The sequence below is a fragment of the Elgaria multicarinata genome, chromosome 2, assembly GCF_023053635.1.
Source record: "Elgaria multicarinata webbii isolate HBS135686 ecotype San Diego chromosome 2, rElgMul1.1.pri, whole genome shotgun sequence".
NCBI lineage: Eukaryota > Metazoa > Chordata > Lepidosauria > Squamata > Anguidae > Elgaria > Elgaria multicarinata.
The window spans coordinates 86,010,158-86,026,575 of record NC_086172.1 but is presented as its reverse complement, the minus strand read 5'-3'; the positions used below and the strand labels follow the sequence as shown (position 1 = coordinate 86,026,575).

At 43.9% G+C, this 16,418-nt stretch overlaps 1 protein-coding gene across 2 annotated transcripts in view; it reads left to right on the top strand.

Annotated features, from left to right (window-relative positions):
* Window positions 1-10,133: 10,133 nt before the first annotated feature.
* The window catches only part of IRF7 (interferon regulatory factor 7), a 28,091-nt gene continuing 21,806 nt past the window's right edge, over window positions 10,134-16,418 (top strand). For both annotated transcript variants that reach the window (XM_063117073.1, XM_063117072.1), the window contains exons 1-2: window positions 10,134-10,180; window positions 14,276-14,367. In XM_063117073.1, coding sequence (XP_062973143.1) covers window positions 14,351-14,367 — 17 coding nt within the window. In that variant the 5' untranslated portion in view covers window positions 10,134-10,180; window positions 14,276-14,350. The remainder of the gene's footprint in view (window positions 10,181-14,275; window positions 14,368-16,418) is intronic.

Genomic DNA, 16,418 nt, shown 5'->3' with positions numbered 1-16,418 from the left:
CACAAGCGCCTTCACAACGCTGTGTAGATCCCCTCCTGCTGAAATTCCCTTTTCCATGCAACTGTTAAAGATATGGGAGCCCTGTCCTCCTTTTCACATGGTCATCCTAGTTTAAATCCACAGTTCATGAATGTCACATTTGAGATCTAAACATTCTAAACGGTCAGGGGAATAAGTACTACCTGCCCTTGATTGAATAGTCTATTTAGTACATCCTGTCTTAATACATCAGATCCATTTTTTTAACCTGTGCTTTTAGTTCATCAGGATTTGAAGCAAGTTGGCAGCTTTTTCATATTCTTTTCTCATTCCCACATCATGCATCAATTTGAGTTTGATTTGCCTCTGATGTCTGAGGTTGACAAAGAGTAATCCTAAACATACTATGGTATAGCTTTCTGCTCGCCATCTCTACCGACCCTCCAATTACAAATATGATGCGTGATTTCTCCTATACACAAAAGCCACCACTTGGGACTTGTGGGACTTTGTCACTTCCCAGAGTAACCAAGAAAGGGAACAGATGATGCGACGATGCAGCGGTAGAGTTGGGGCCATGAGGACCATGTAGTGTGAGAGTGAATGGGTTAAAGATCCAGGAACCCTGACCTCCTTTTTATATGGTCACCCTACTGTGTAGCATTTTCAGGGGACTGGAGGGGCTGCAAGGGGAAGGAGGGGCAAGGAAGTCCACTTCTGCCAATTAACAATCCACACATTCCGTTATGTATGAGAGAAAGGGCCAGATATCCACATCTAGAAAGGTAGAATGTTGTCTGCAATAGGAAAAAGAAATCACATCAGCTCCTTCAGTAAACCACAAGTCATCCACCATCATCATGGTTTCCCCTCCACACAAATATAAAAAGCAATTTGATCATCCCCGCACTAGTTTGTTTCAATAATGACTTCTCTCCTCGAGAACCTTTGTGGAAGGAGAAAGTAAAAGCTCTAGGCAAAGACTCGCATCTAGGACCACGTGTATCTCTGTTGTAGAATCTGGGCATCCTCTTCAGAGCCGACAGTGGAACTCACATTTCCGGTCCTAATGGAGATAGCATGTTTCATTCACAAAATAGCTTTTTAAAAATCACACAGAGGGGAAGCCCAGCAGACAACAGATATCAGAACATGGGACAGGAAGCAAAAGTGTGGCTGGAAAGGGAAGTGTTTTAACTAGCTAAGTATAGTTCAGAAACGGAGTGCATTAGTAAGAGGAAGAAGGAATGCTTTTCTCAATGGTTTCATCCTGCTGAGCCAACTGAGGATAACTCCTTACAGCTTGGTTTGCACATAATGAAAATTCATAAGTTATTTAACCCGTGAATTGTTGGGACTGTGCAGATGTGAGTGAACGCGCTGCTTCTTGCCCCACAACTTCCACTTTGCATCCAGTTTATAAAAACAACTCAAGATAGTTGCCCCAAAATAGTGTCCGCAACAATGTAGGAACAAAGCCAGACTATAAAACACATGGTCTATATACTAATGCTCAGAGCATGGGAAACAAACAGAATGAACTTGAACTCTTATTATATGAAGGCAAATACGACTTGATAGGTATAACTGAAACTTGGTGGGATGACTCCCATGACTGGAATATAGCAATTGAAGGATATAACTTGTTCAAAAAGAACAGAAGAAATAGAAAGGGAGGTGGAGTTGCACTATATGTTAAAAATACCTATCCCTGCACAGAAATACAGATTGTGAGCCCCATCAAGAGCATCTGGATTAAAATAAATGGGGCAAGGAATAAAAAGAACATGATAATCGGAGTCTACTACCGACCACCCAATCAAGGAGAAGACGAGGATGAAACTTTTGAGAAACAAATTGCCAGTGTTTCAAGGAAGTGTGATGTAGTAGTGATGGGGGACTTCAATTACCCTGATATCTGTTGGGAGACCAATACTGCCAAAAGCAGCCCTTCCAAGAAATTCCTGACATGTATGGGTGATAACTTTCTCCTACAGAAAGTGGAGGAAGGAACTAGAGGATCGGCAATCCTTGACTTGATATTGACCAATAGGGATGACTTAGTGGATAAAGTGGCAGTTACGGGAACTCTGGGGGAAAGTGACCAGGTCATACTTGAATTTTTGATTGAAGGAGACAAAAGTTGAGTGTAGCCATACACATACTAAGTAAGGTCCCGTGGCAAGTGAGCCTAATGAGAAAAGGAGTGCAGGATGGGTGGGAGTATTTAAAAAAGGAAATTTTAAAGGCACTATTGCAAACAATTCCAACAAGGAGAAAAGATAGAAGACAACAGAGGAAACCAATGTGGCTCCACAAAAAGCTTAGAGATGACCCGAAAACAAAAAAGGGTACATATAGGAAGTGGAAGGAAGGCCAGGCTACAAAAGAAGAGTACAGACAGGTGGCGCAGAAGTGCCGAAATGGCATCAGGAAGGCTAAAGCTGTGAATGAGCTGAGATTACCGAGGAATGCTAAAAGCAATAAAAAGGCTTTCTTCAGATACGTGAGTAGTAAAAGACAGAGGAAAGAAATGGTGGTTCAACTGCTTAATGAGGATGGCAAATTGATAACAGATGACAAAGAAAAGGCTGAAGTGCTCAATTCCTACTTTGCCTCAGTCTTCTCCCAAAAGCGGGCCTATGACCCCCCTGGAAAAAGTGAAGCAGAAGTTGAGGGGGCAGGATTACAGTTTGAGATTGATAAACAAATGGTCAAAGAACACCTAATTTCCTTGAATGAGTTCAAATCTCCAGGGCCCGATGAACTGCATCCTAGAGTAATGAAGGAGCTAGCGGAAGAACTCTCAGAACTTTTGTCTATTATCTTTGCAAAATCATGGAAGACAGGTGAGGTGCCAGATGACTAGAGGAGGGCTAACATTGTCCCTATCTTCAAAAAGGGCAAAAAGGAGGAACCTGGGAACTACAGACCAGTCAGTCTGACATCCATCCCCGGGAATATTCTGGAACAGATTATAAAGAAGTCAATCTGTAAACACCTTGAAATCAATGCAGTGATTACTAGAAGCCAACATGGATTTGTCAGGAACAAATTCTGTCAGACTAATTTGATCTCATTTTTTGATTGGGTAACCTCCCTTGTGGACTGTGAGATATATCGTGACTTCAGCAAAGCTTTCGACAAAGTGCCCCATGATATCCTGATTAACAAACTAGCTAAAAGTGGGCTACATGGAACAACTATTAGATGGATTCACAGTTGGCTACAGAATCGGACTCAAAGAGTACTTATCAATGGAACCTTCTCAAACTGGGGAGACGCAACGAGTGGGGTACCACAGGGCTCAGTCCTCGGCCCAGTGCTCTTCAACAATTTTATTAATGATTTGGACAAGGAGGTGCAGGGAACGCTTATCAAATTTGCAGATGACACAAAATTGGGTGGGATAGCTAATAACCTGGAAGACAGAAACAAACTTCAAAGTGATCTTGATAGGCTGGAGTGCTGGCTGAAAACAACAGAATGAAATTTAATAGGGATAAATGCCAAGTTCTACATTTAGGAAATACAAACCAAATGCACAGTTACAAGATGGGGGATACTTGGCTCAGCGATACTACAAATGAGAAGGATCTTGGAATTGTTGTAGATCGCGAGCTGAATATGAGCCAACAGTGCGATATGGCTGCAAGAAAGGCAAATGCTATTTTGGGCTGCATTAATAGAAGTATAGCTTCCAAATCACGTGAGATACTGGTTCCTCTCTATTCGGCCCTGGTTAGGCCTCATCTAGAGTATTGAGTCCAGTTCTGGGCTCCACAATTCAAGAAGGATGCAGACAAGCTGGAGCGTGTTCAGAGGAGGGCAACCAGAATGATCAGGGATCTGGAAACAAAGCACACAATGGGTTAGTTAAGCTACGATAGCCTACGGTGTTATGCCAGGCGTCATTCTGAACATGCAACCCCCAATGGGCTGAGGCATGTTGTGTGAACCCAGCCATGGAGGGTTACGCAAGGGTTAAACAACCCTTGCACAACCCTATGACAAACTCTATCCTCCACATGAACAACAGCTACACAGTTCAGTGACTGTGTGCTTGGCATCAGCAAAGCCCTATGAAGAGAGACTGAAAGAACTGGGCATGTTTAGCCTGGAGAAGAGAAGATTGAGGGGAGAGATGATAGAACTCTTCAAATACTTAAAAAGTTGTCACACAGAGGAGGACCAGGATCTCTTCTCGATCCTCCCAGAGTGCAGGACATGGAATAATGGGCTCAAGTTAAAGGAAGCCAGATTCCAGCTGGACATCAGGAAAAACTTCCTGACTGTTAGAGCAGTACGACAATGGAATCAGTTACGGTTGTGGGTTCTCCCACACTAGAGTTATTCAAGAGGCAGCTGGACAACCATCTGTCAGGGATGCTTTAAGGTAGATTCCTGCATTGAGCAGGGGGTTGGACTCGATGGGCTTGTAGGCCCCTTCCAACTCTGCTAGTCTATGATTCTATGATTCTAAGAGTTTTAACCTAACCCATGGGTTAAAATTCTGGGTTGTTTCTCCCTGAACAACCCATAGTTCTGGGTACAGACGTCTACCTGTGCATCAACCCTGTAACTGTGAGGTAAACTTGGAACCATTCCCATCCCCCATCTCAAAATGGATAAACTACACACTTTAAACCAGTCCAATTAACATTCATAGTGCCGCTCCGTAGGAAATAGGTAGTGGCTTAAAGCTGGGATTTGCCCCAAATTAAGTAGATCATGTCTATTCTATACTGGATATGGTGGGTGTAATATCCCAGGACTGAGTTAAAAGCTCTCAACATGTTTTGAGATCTTCAGCTGGTACTTTGCAGCATTAAATGCTTGTTAAACTTGTTTATTGCTTCCTTCTTGCTATTGGTATATTTTCCCCAGCACATTTTAGGCTTATCTACTCCCAAAATGTAGTGTATGGTCAGTGCTGATTACAGCCGTGGCAAAGTCTAAACCTCAAATGTCCGTGAGAATGTCCCAAAAATATGACAAAAAACAAACATTCAGGAAGTGTTATATGGATTTGTTGACGAATTTGATTTTAACAAACAGATCTGCCACAGTGATGTCCAGCTGGACCTTGTCAACAGCTGAATGATTAAGAAAAATCCAATATATCAGTTTTGCTCTGGCTTTGTACATATGTGTGTGAGCGTGTATGTGTGAGGGGGGACAGGAGGAAAAGATGAACAGTATACATTGAAAGTAAGGAGTTTAGGCTGCAATCCTATGCTCTCCCAGCAGTAAAGTCAAACGTTTACTGCTTTTGGAAGGTGGGGGAAGCTATGTAGTAAAAATGCCCCCTTGCACAAAGCCCCTCTCAACTCTACTGGCACCCACCAATCACAGCTCTGCTCCTTACTCCCCATTAGCCAGGCACAGAAGGCACACTGAACATGAGCAAACCGCACAAATACCACATTATCCCTTGACCCATTCCACAACTCCTCCCACATAACACATACATGCGAAGGGCAGGAAAAGCCCACTGCATTTTGGCTACTACAGCTCATGCTATAGCTCAGCCTTCCCCAACATGGTGCCTTCCAGTTGTGCTCCATTCTCCCCAACCAATATGGCCATGATTTATTTATTTATTTATTGCATTTCTATTCTGCCCAATAGCCGAAGTTCTCTGGGCGGTTTACAAAATTAAGACAATTCAAAGTATAAAACAACAGTATAAAACCATAATATAAAATACAGTATAAAAGCACAACCAAGATAAAAACAGCAGCAATGCAAAAATACAAATTTTTGTTCTAGATTATGAATCCTTTCATTTCCAGATCTAGGGTCATTGGCTATGCTGGCTGGGGATGATGGGAGCTGTACAACATCTAGAGGGCACCAAGGTAGAGAAGGGAAGCTGTAATTCATCCACTCCAGAAGCCTCCAAAGCAGTTGCTTGAATCGTCCGGCAGCCCAAACACAGCAGCTAAGCAACCCTTTGGCTGGTGAAACGACCCTTTTGCCTGGAAGGCCATGGCTCAGTGGGAGAGCACTTGCTTTGCCTGCAGAAGGTCCCAGGTTCAATCATCGGCATCTCCAGATATGGCTGGGAAAGAATCCTACTTCAAACCCTGGAAAGCCATTGCTGCCAGTCAGTGTCAGTAATACTGGGCTAGATAGACCAAGGGTCTGACTCAATGGCTGAGTTTGGATGTCACAATAATCCATGATGGCTTAATTAACCCATCATGGGTTATCGTGTCATCTAGTATAAGGCAACTTCCTGTGTTCCTGAACAGCTCTCCTCAAAATCTTTGCTTAGAGACTTGGCAGGCTCTACAGACTTTGTTATCTTATATTATTGTAGTAGTTGTTGTTGTTTACATATTTATACTGCCCAACAGCTTAAGCTCTCTGGGCAGTTTACAACTAAAACCATAAAATCCAGTTTAAAACTTTAAAATCACATAAAACCAGAATAAATTACAATCCAGGGAAAGCTTGTTTAAAAAGATATGTTTTTAGGAGGCATTTACATTTTCCACCTCCCGAACTGCACAAGGGAGGGTTTTCCAGAGGGTGGGTGCTGCTACAGAGAAGGCCCACCATTGATATTCTTCATGGCAACATTCTCTTCGTGTTGGGATGACGAGCAGGGCCTCTTCTGAAGATCATAAATGTCGCCTGGGTGTATATAAGGGAAGGCGGTCTGCTAGATATCCTGGTCCAAGTTTAGGGCTTTGTAAGATAATAGCATGACCTTATACATGGCTTGGTAGCTAATAGGCAGCCAGTTCAGTTCTTTTAATACTGCTTTTATGTTGGCAGAGCTAGGTGTCCCCGTGAGCACCCTAGCTGCTGCATTTTGCACTAGTTGCAGCTTCCAAACCACATACATCGGTAGCCCCACAAAGAGCGCATTACAGTAATCTAATCATGAGGTTACCAGTGCATGAATGACCGTGGTAAGGCTATCCCTGTCCAGGAATGGGCATAGCTGGCATACCAAATGAAGTTGATAATGGGCGCTCCGTACCACCTGGGTCTCCAGTGACAAAGATGGGTCCAGGAGCACCCCCAAACTACGGACCTGCTCCTTTAGAGAGAGTGCAACCCCACCCAGAACAGGCAAACACCCCAATTCCAAGACCTGGGAACCACCAACCTACAAGGTCTCTGTCTTATCAGGATTCAGCCTCAGTTTATTGGCCCTCATCCAAGCCATAACTGTATCCAGACACCAGTTCAGAATGTGCACAACCTCTCCCAATTCAGATGTTACAGAGAAATAGAGCTGGGTGTCATCAGCGTACTAGTGACACTTTGCCCCAAATCTCCTGATGACTGCTCCCAATGGCTTCATATAGATGTTGAATAGCATTGGGGACAGGATGGTGCCCTGTTGGACGCCACAGTTCAGCTGCCATGCAGCTGAAGTACAGTCACCAATACTATTCTCGGGAGCCGACCCTGCAAGTAGGAGTCGAACCACTGTAGAACAGTACCTCCAACTCCCAACTCATGAAGGCAGTCCAGGAGAATACCGTGGTCAATGGTGTCAAAAGCCGCTGAGAGATTGACAAGAAGTAACAGGGTCACACTCCCCCTGTCTCTCTCTCGAAGAAGGTCATCCATCAGGGCAACCAAGGCCAATTCTGTCCCAAAGCCAGGCCTGAATCCAGACTGGAATGGATCCAGATAATGAGTTTCATCCAAGAGCGCCTGCAGTTGAGATGCCACCACTTTCTCAAGCATGCTGCTCAAAAATGGGGTATTTGCGACCGGACAGTAGTTGGCATAAATCTCAGGGTCAAGAGAGGGTTTTTTCCAGGAGTGATCACACCACTGCCTCCTGGAAAACAGCAGGGACCACCCCATCCCAGAATGATGAATTCACCACTCCCCTGACCCAGTCGGTCAACCACCACCACCACCCTGCAGCTAGCTTGAACAAGCCAAGACAGGCAAGGGTCGAGAGAGCATGTGGTGGGTCGAATAGATGCAAGTGTCTTGTCCACATCCTCAAGCTCCAAAAACTGAAACTGATTCAAGTCAGCATGAAGGTGAGTGATTTTATCCTCAAAGTGTCTTGCACAACTTCTTGATAGTTCTCACAGCCTTTCAGTCAACCGGAAGGATCTGCCTTGCCAAGGGCAACACTAGTTAAACTTGTCTTGTTCTGCCCAAACTACATCTTACAATAGTGGGTGTGGGCACGTAAGACAGAATCGCAAGCTCTTTCCTGTAATCAGATGCTGCTGTTATGTTGAAGAGAAGTGGGATCAATTCCCAATAGGCCTGTGATTGCTTGAATCACAGTTGGCATCTTCTCACCCGATACAACCAAGTCACCACAAATGTGGTTCAAGGCAATCAAAATGCAGCTTTTGCCATGGGTGTTCCACAGGCTGGAGCCCTTCATTGGTTTTTAAAAAGCCAAAGGTTAGTGATACTGAAGAAACTTCAAACCAGGATAGGCTACGCAGAGTAATAACACTCGTTGAAGTGGGTTTTGGGGCCGAATCCTCCTTCATCCCACTCAGGGTACGTTGCTTATCCCAATTTGCAATCAAAGAATCACTGCTTCAATCAAGGAATCACTTAATCCCCGCCTCTGCATATCATATTCTCCATCCTGTCCCCATGGGTTAACTGCTTTGGAAGAATGAGAATTTTGCTTACACTTTCTGCCTCCTTAGGGAGGGTGTGGTATTAAGGCTTGTGAACCTTAACTCCCAATTTCCCTGCTTTTTGGTGCTTGGTTGAAAGCTCTAGAGCTTTCAGGTTTCCTTGTCAGCCTTAACATTGTTTTGTAAACCGTAGGGTTTTTTTTATGTTTTAAAGCTATGGGTCTGCTGCTTTAACCCTACTCTGCAGAAATTTAGGATAGGGAATTTTTCCAGCTGTGGAAATGCTGGAAAAAGCTTCACCAGATTAATGTATGATTTTAAAAACATAGAAGCAGGTACAGGGGGTGGGGAAAGCTGGTAGGCCTGTCAAAATGACTCACAGCTTAATTTTGGATACATGTTTTACTCAGAAGTCTCACTGTATTCAATGGGATTATGAGAATGAGTGAGCAAAGCATTGTGGGATTATAGAATCATTAGCAGAGCTGGAAGGGGCCTATAAGGCCATCGAGTCCAACCCCCTGCTCAATGCAGGAATCCAACCTAAAGCATCCCCGACAGATGCTTGTCCAGCTGCCTCTTGAAGGCCTCTAGTGTGGGACAGCCCACAACCTCCCTAGGTAACTGATTCCATTGTCGCACTGCTCTAACAGTTAGGAAGTTTTTCCTGATGTCCAGCTTAAATCTGGCTTCCTTTAACTTGAGCCCGTTATCTTGCAGTTCTATGCAAACATACTTGAGAATATGCCCCATTTAATTCAGTAGGATCTTGTTTCAAAGTAAACACAATAGAATCATGCTCTCTGCTTTTCTCTTTCTTATAATGAAATTAAAGATGCTTCCTGGAAGAAATCAATGTAATAGTACACACTTTGGGAGGCGACTAAGCTCCACTGAATATAATAGAACTTCTTTCTGAGTAATTATAGGATCAGGCTGCATATCCTATATTTACCCCCAAAGTAAATCCCACTTAGTCCCAGGTTACCTTGCATCACCAAATTATGCATTTTACTCAGAAGTAAATTCTACTGAATTCAGGCTGCAATCCTATTTACACTTACCTAGAAGTAAGTCCCATTGAACTCAATGGAGCTTACTTCTGAACACCATGCATAGGACTGTAGCCTGCGCTGCTTTTGCCCGGTACGCCCTGATTTTTTAAAAAAGGCATCGACCGCGGGACTCTCACTTCCTGGAAAGACCTGGCCACTTTCTAAAGGAAGACCAGCTGGAACAGTAAACTCAGCTCTCGGCAGAGCCCAATAGCTGAGGAACTCGGTAGAAATGAAACTTAAATTTTCAGAGAGATCACGTGATTTACAGAAACGGAACGCCATATATAGTCAGGCGCGGGTTTGCATCATCACGGGCCCAAAAATGTGCTCTAGCGAGGTTTATGTTTTGTGACCGGAGAGGAAAACACCCTGGGAGCGCGCGCCCTTCGAAAGGTGGTTGTTTTTTATTGGCTGGCGAGAGCGTTCTTGAACCAGTCTTAGCCAATGAGATGCCACCAGGCGTGCAATATAAGGGAGTGCGGAAGGTGTGATTGTGTTGATATTTCTGCTATTCTCCACGATGAAGCAATAGCAAGTTATCCGGTACATAGAAAGGTAACGGAGTTTGTCCCTTTCCCTGAGTGTTTAGGACCGACGGGTGGAGGAAGGGGTGTGTGTCAATGAGCCGGAGTAATTCCAGGGCCAGGGGAATAACTTGCGTGTTTCGATTTTTTTATTTTTATTTTTTGGATAGGATGTTCTTTTCTTTTCTTTTTTTATCGTCCCTGTTTGTTTTAGATGTGCACGAGCAATGGCTCCTGGCGTTTTGCGTAGGTTACGTGCCTGCCGTGGCCAACTCTTTAAAGGCGCGATCCTATGCGTGCCTAGGCGGGTGGTAGGGGAGTCCTATAGTTCCCTGAATGCGCCAGCCCAGTGTAGTTGACATGGGGATGCTGGGAGTTGTAGGGACGTTTAATGGCTAAACATGCACAGGATCGCGTCCTAAAAGTTTTAGGTTGGAAGCCCCGCTAGTTGCTGGGTCGGACACTGTGGTGGCAGGGTCCCTCTCGCTTTGCGCACTTGGTCGACAGATGTAAAGGCCAGTCGCCCGTTGTATATACCGGGACATGGAGTGTGCGGGCGACGTGTTTAGAGGCTACGCGCGTCTGCAATCTTTGAGCGGCACGAATTGGCTGAACTTGGCATCTCAGTCCCTCCTACCGACTTCCACAGTGTGCAAAGAAAAAAGTGTGTGTGTGGGGGGGGGGAATCCAGGAGCAGAGCATAGACGCACGTGGGAATGGTATATGGCTAACGGGAAGGGGGCACGAACCTCTTCAGTTACTCCGTTTCAGCCCTGGTGCAGAAGAGATCGTGGGGCTATTTTTTTTAAAAGGATAATACCTCAAGAGAGTTGCTGTGTCAATGTTGGAAGAAAGTGCTGTGTCAGAAGTTAAAAGGACTGTTGCATTAAAAGGGAAATGTAGAGTTTGGCTTTGCGAAGCAGCAGATCTTCGCCATTTTTGCTGTAACAGAATGCTTTGTAATGCTTGTTAAGTCTGATGCATAGTAGGCACATCTGTTATAATCTGCCTTTTGCCAACAATTATTGACAGTGGATTGACTCCTGATTTAGTCATACTTTGTGTAGACCCATTGACATCAATGGGACTTAAATTAGTAAAGAATTGACTAATTTAGTACCCTTGATTTCAATGGATACACTCAAAATATGAGTAAATCTGGATCCAACCCAGTTTATAAAAGGCCTTTTGTCAGCCCTTCAAAGATTGCAGTCAGTCTCTTATAACTTTTGCTGTACATAGATCAAGCTTTGCATAGTTATTATTATTATTTATTTATATAGCACCATCAATGTACATGGTGTACATACCTAAGATTTTGCTGTGTTTCGAAAGTGGCATTTCTGTTTAGAACAGACTCGGCAATTGCTTCATTTTAAGTTGCACCTTTATCTCACTTAAATCTCATTCCTATGGGGAATTCCCTTTTGTGGTTATTCAAAGGTTTAGTCCTGCTCTGTTTAGAACAGGCTGCCTGCTATAAGCACACTTGCAGTCACTTGCTTGCTGTCAGGGAGAACTGCCAGGTCCTTTCCCAGAGATGATGCTTACACCTTGCTAAAAACGCTGAGGCATCAAATGAAGCTGCAGCTACTGCATCCCCTGCCCACCTTGTCCACTCATCTGCAGTGGGGCAAAATCTTGGGAAGGAGGTTGGGCAAGAGGAAAACGTGGAGGTACAGTGGTGGCCTTAACTTGTTACGCTGGAAAGCGCATAGCTTGGCATTCCTGCAGGTAAATTCCTTTCTAGATGTGGACTGCAGTCATTATTAATAAACAGGAAGTGTTTTTCTTTCTCTTGCTCTCAGAATAGTAGAGTTGGAAGGGGCGTCCCTCTTTCTCTCCTCTGGCATCCTGAGGCTTGGTTTCATATTGCTAGGATCTATGAATACTTGAGATAACTTTCTGCAAGTGTGTACATTGCATGTAAATCTCTGTGCCAATAAAGTAGATTGAACATATGCTAAAGATTAAGGAACAGGGTGCCTTTGAGTACATGCTCAGTCCAGGAATTTGTGATAAGTACCAGAATCAAGCTTACAGTTCCTTTTGCACAAAAATCCACTCCAGGTTTTCTTGCAAGCATTCTATTTCAGCAACCTAATTTAGTCAAGGAAAGCTTTTTAGTTGTTGCTTTTGTTAAACAATTTAGAGGCAGACACCTGGCAATCTATTGCAGATCACCCAGAGATCTACCTGTAGATCCTGAACTACCATCTGCCCATTCCTGTTTTAGAACAAAGATCGCTATTGGACAGTTTCAGAGTGGTGGCAGGGGTCCAAGTGATGTGGAGTGGAAAAGCAGTGGGTGTGAAGGAGTGCTGAATCCTTCTTTAAGAGCTCTCATGGGGCTACCCAGTAATGAGTAGGAACATTCTAGGTTTCTGTCATGCATAACCGAGGAATTTCTATGTTTTATTTATTTGTTAATTTAGGTATTTATATCCTGCCTTTCAAAAACTTTTCCAGGCTAGCTGACAGACAAAACAATGAAAACAGCAGAACAATCAAAACATTGAAAGTCTGAAAAAATAGCCGCATAAAATCAGTCTTAAAGTATTAAAATACCACATTAAAAAAGGCTGAGAAACTAAAGGCTTCTCCAAATGTCCAAATCAGTGGTGGGGCAGTTGGCAGGGCAGCTAACTGTATACAGAGCCAAGGGGTCATGATAGACGGTGCCAATGATAGACAATGGCCTGGTTCAGACAACACTCCGGGCTTTGTGGTTAGCTTAACCATGTTCAGCTGTGGTTAACGCTAACCACATGTGTAATGCTTGCAGACAACACTTTTTACCTTTTTGTGGTTAAGTTTTCCTTAATCACACGCAAACCACAAAGTGGTTAGTGGAGCACCTGATTCCTCCAACTGATCCACCCTGTATCCCAGCAGCCCTAGAGCTAGGAACCCTGGCAGTTACGGCCGTCATTTTAGAGCAGGCACCAATGAAATCCGCAATTACATGCATGTGTCACCCTCTTTAGTGAGCAGTTCCTTTGCTTTCTGCATAGCCATGCCAGCTATACCTCTATAGTCATCACAGGGTAGGCAGAAGCCTTCTGGGATAGCTGCTCTAGCTGCTTCATAAGGCAGCACCGCCACAGTAATCAGAACCTGTAATGGCGCTTCAACGAGTTAGGAGGAACGGATGCTTTGTATGGGGAAATTGCAAGCAGGGATTTAAAAAGCTCTACTGTAAGCACGCTGTGCTAAGAAGAGCAAAAATCACTCCAAAAGACTAATGCGAAACACAAAATGGTAGCCGCAGCGAGCATATCAATGAGCAGTTCAGAGCAGCCATAGAGCCACTGGCTAGAGCGGCCCCACCTAGTTGGGCCACTGTATACTGGAAGCTCTATGCCTTAACCCCTTAAACCTTTAACCACAGCCCCTTAACCACAAACATGCGTCAGACAACACTTTTAGCCATGGTTAGTGCCACTAACCATGTAGCACAACATGGTTAGTGAGCCTAACCACAATGTGGTTAACAGAGCAGATGGTTAGGGAAAATGTGAGTCAGACAATACTGTTAACCATGGTTAAGCAGTCCGTTAACCATTTTGTGGTTAAGCAGCATGGTTTAGTGTGTCATCCGAACAGGGCCAGAGTAACTTCGAGAGAGCTAGTGTGGTGTAGCAGTAAAGGTATTTGTACTAGGACCTGGTGGGAGCGAGTGCTGAGCTTCAGCGCCCTCACCCATAAAACTTACTGGGTTACCTTGGGTCAATCATGATCTCCCCGTCTAACTTACCTCAAAGGGTTGCTGTGCGGATGAAATGATGGTGGAGTGAGAGAACCATACACATTTCTCTGTGTTCCATGAAGGAGGGAGAGGGATAAAAATGAAATTAATTTAAAAAAATAAAATAACACATCAAATCCAGCCGAGGCAGTGGGTGTTCTGAATCTGTGTCTGGGGGAGGTAATAGACCAGAAGAGACTTGATAAACTGAGACTTGATACAGACAAGATGGGGCTTTTTAGACTGGTTCTAAGCCATTGAGGGGTTATACAAGCACAAGCTAATGAATATATCCAGTAGCAATTCAGTCATACAGTTACTGTGTTTGTAATGTCTGCTGACATGGTTTATTTCTTCTGGTTTTTCTCTGGTGTACAGATTCTTCTTCAGGATCTTCCATTAATCCAAAAGACATTCAGTAGCACAAGGAAATAAGTGTGACTTTTTTTTACAATGGCTACAAATGAGAGGTAAGTGCTTCTGTGGCAGATAGATATGTGGTAGGCAGGAACTGAGAATATATATATACACACATTTTTGTTCAGTGGGTATGTGTATGTTTGTGTGTGAATATGTGGTAGGGATAGATGGAGGAATTTCTCAAGTTCAGTTCTGCTCAGTTTTTTGTTTCTTGGCAATTTAAGGTTAAATCTTGACCATTTAAAGTTACCCCATTCAGTTTGTGTATTTTTTAACAGTCCACACACAAATTTACACCTTTTCATGCACATCTCTCCTAATATACCCATTTGTTCCTGACATTTGCAGGGTGGGTGGGTTGCAAGTGATTTCCCCTAATATATGCATATTTGTGTCTTATTACATGCAGCTTTTGATCTGTGAAATGAATTTAAAAATTCAGAAAAGTGCAGATATTGCTGTGTAACTGCATTCTGGGTAATGTGTAGGTTTGGACAGTGCAAATTAAGTAATTCTGCATTAAAATGTGAACTGAACTAATTCCTCCCTGATCCCTAGTGTATTGTGAGTTCGTCAGGAAAGTTCAACTGGTGTAGAACACCTAAGGGCATTTCACCTGAACTGCATTTTTTTGGGGAGGGAGGAAAAGGAGTTCGGACACATGCAGCGCAATCCTGCCCATTTTTACGTGGAAGCAAGTTCCACTGTGTTCATTCAGGCTTACTTCTTGGTAAGTGTGTTTAGGACTGCAGCTTTTCACCCTGAAATCTGTAAATGGCAAAACAATAGCTCAGGCCAGCTATAATACAAAATAATACTGCATCAGAGTAGGTAAAATTTAGGGCTGGGTGTGCTAACTAACAGGTGGTGGTGTATTAGATTGTAAGCCTATGTGGCAGGGTCTTGCTATTTACTGTTTTACTCTGTACAGCACCATGTACATTGATGGTGCTATATAAATAAATAATAATAATAATAATAATAATAATAATAATAGTGTGGAGTAGTGGCTAGCATGGTGGACTGGGAGTTGAGCGATCTGGGTTCTAGTCTGCACTCAACCATGGAAGCTCAGTGGGTGACTTTGGGCCACTCACTCTGAGACCAACCTACCTCACAGGGTTGTTGTTAGGATAAAAATGGAGAGGAGGAGGATTATGTATGAAGCATTGGTTCCTTGGAGGCAAAAAGGCAGGATATAAAATAAATAAATACAAGTTAGGGGAATGTGGGTCTCACATACATATTTTTGTGCTCCCTGGACATGTTCATATGTCAAGTTTGTTCCCTTGTTCAAATTAATGTTAGACTTAACTGAGGGTCAAAATGCACATCACAATAAGCTGCACACTTTATAGTGTGGGCTGTGAGCTTCACCCCTCTCTCATAAAAAGCAACAGTGGCCTCTAATTTCAATTGCAGGCTGAGGAGCAGGGGGTTGAATATTTTCTTCCCTGCTGAAGATTGGTCCCTGACTGCATTTGCCATGAAAAGCCATTTGCTGGTTGGCCACTCTGTGAACAGAGTGCTGGACTAGATGGAACCTTGGTCTGATCCAGCAGGGCTCTTCTTATGTTCTTAAAAGTGTTGTTTCCAGCAAATAGCAGCATTCAGGGGCTGGTTTTCAACAGGGGAACAGTGTGGGGAGGAAGAGGTTAAATCCTCTCCCCTTGTTACCATGCTCCTGATCCAGATTGGGAGTAGCATTGAACTGTGCCCTAGCATTCCCACTAATGACATGCTAGCGTAAACCAATGCTTGTGCAAAATCACTAACGCTTCCTAGGGCAGTGGGGGAAAGTGGCAATTTGCCTCCCAACGAATCATAAGTGTTGCTAGTTACGGTGCACAAGCATTGGCTAATGCTAGCACAAGGCCATTAGCAGTAACGCTGGGAACACAGTTAGATGCTTGCCAGGGGGGCTGCAGATCTCCCTGTGAAAAAAAGAGGGGTGGTAGTTTTGAAGGGCCGGTTTTCCATGTGCTTTCTTCTGAAAAAGGTGAGGAAGTGACACTAGGCCGGCTGTGGCATTCTTGTGGAGTGCTTTGGCTCCATATCCCAAAGTTTGAAGGACCCTTCAAGGAATGTCTCCACCCTCTCT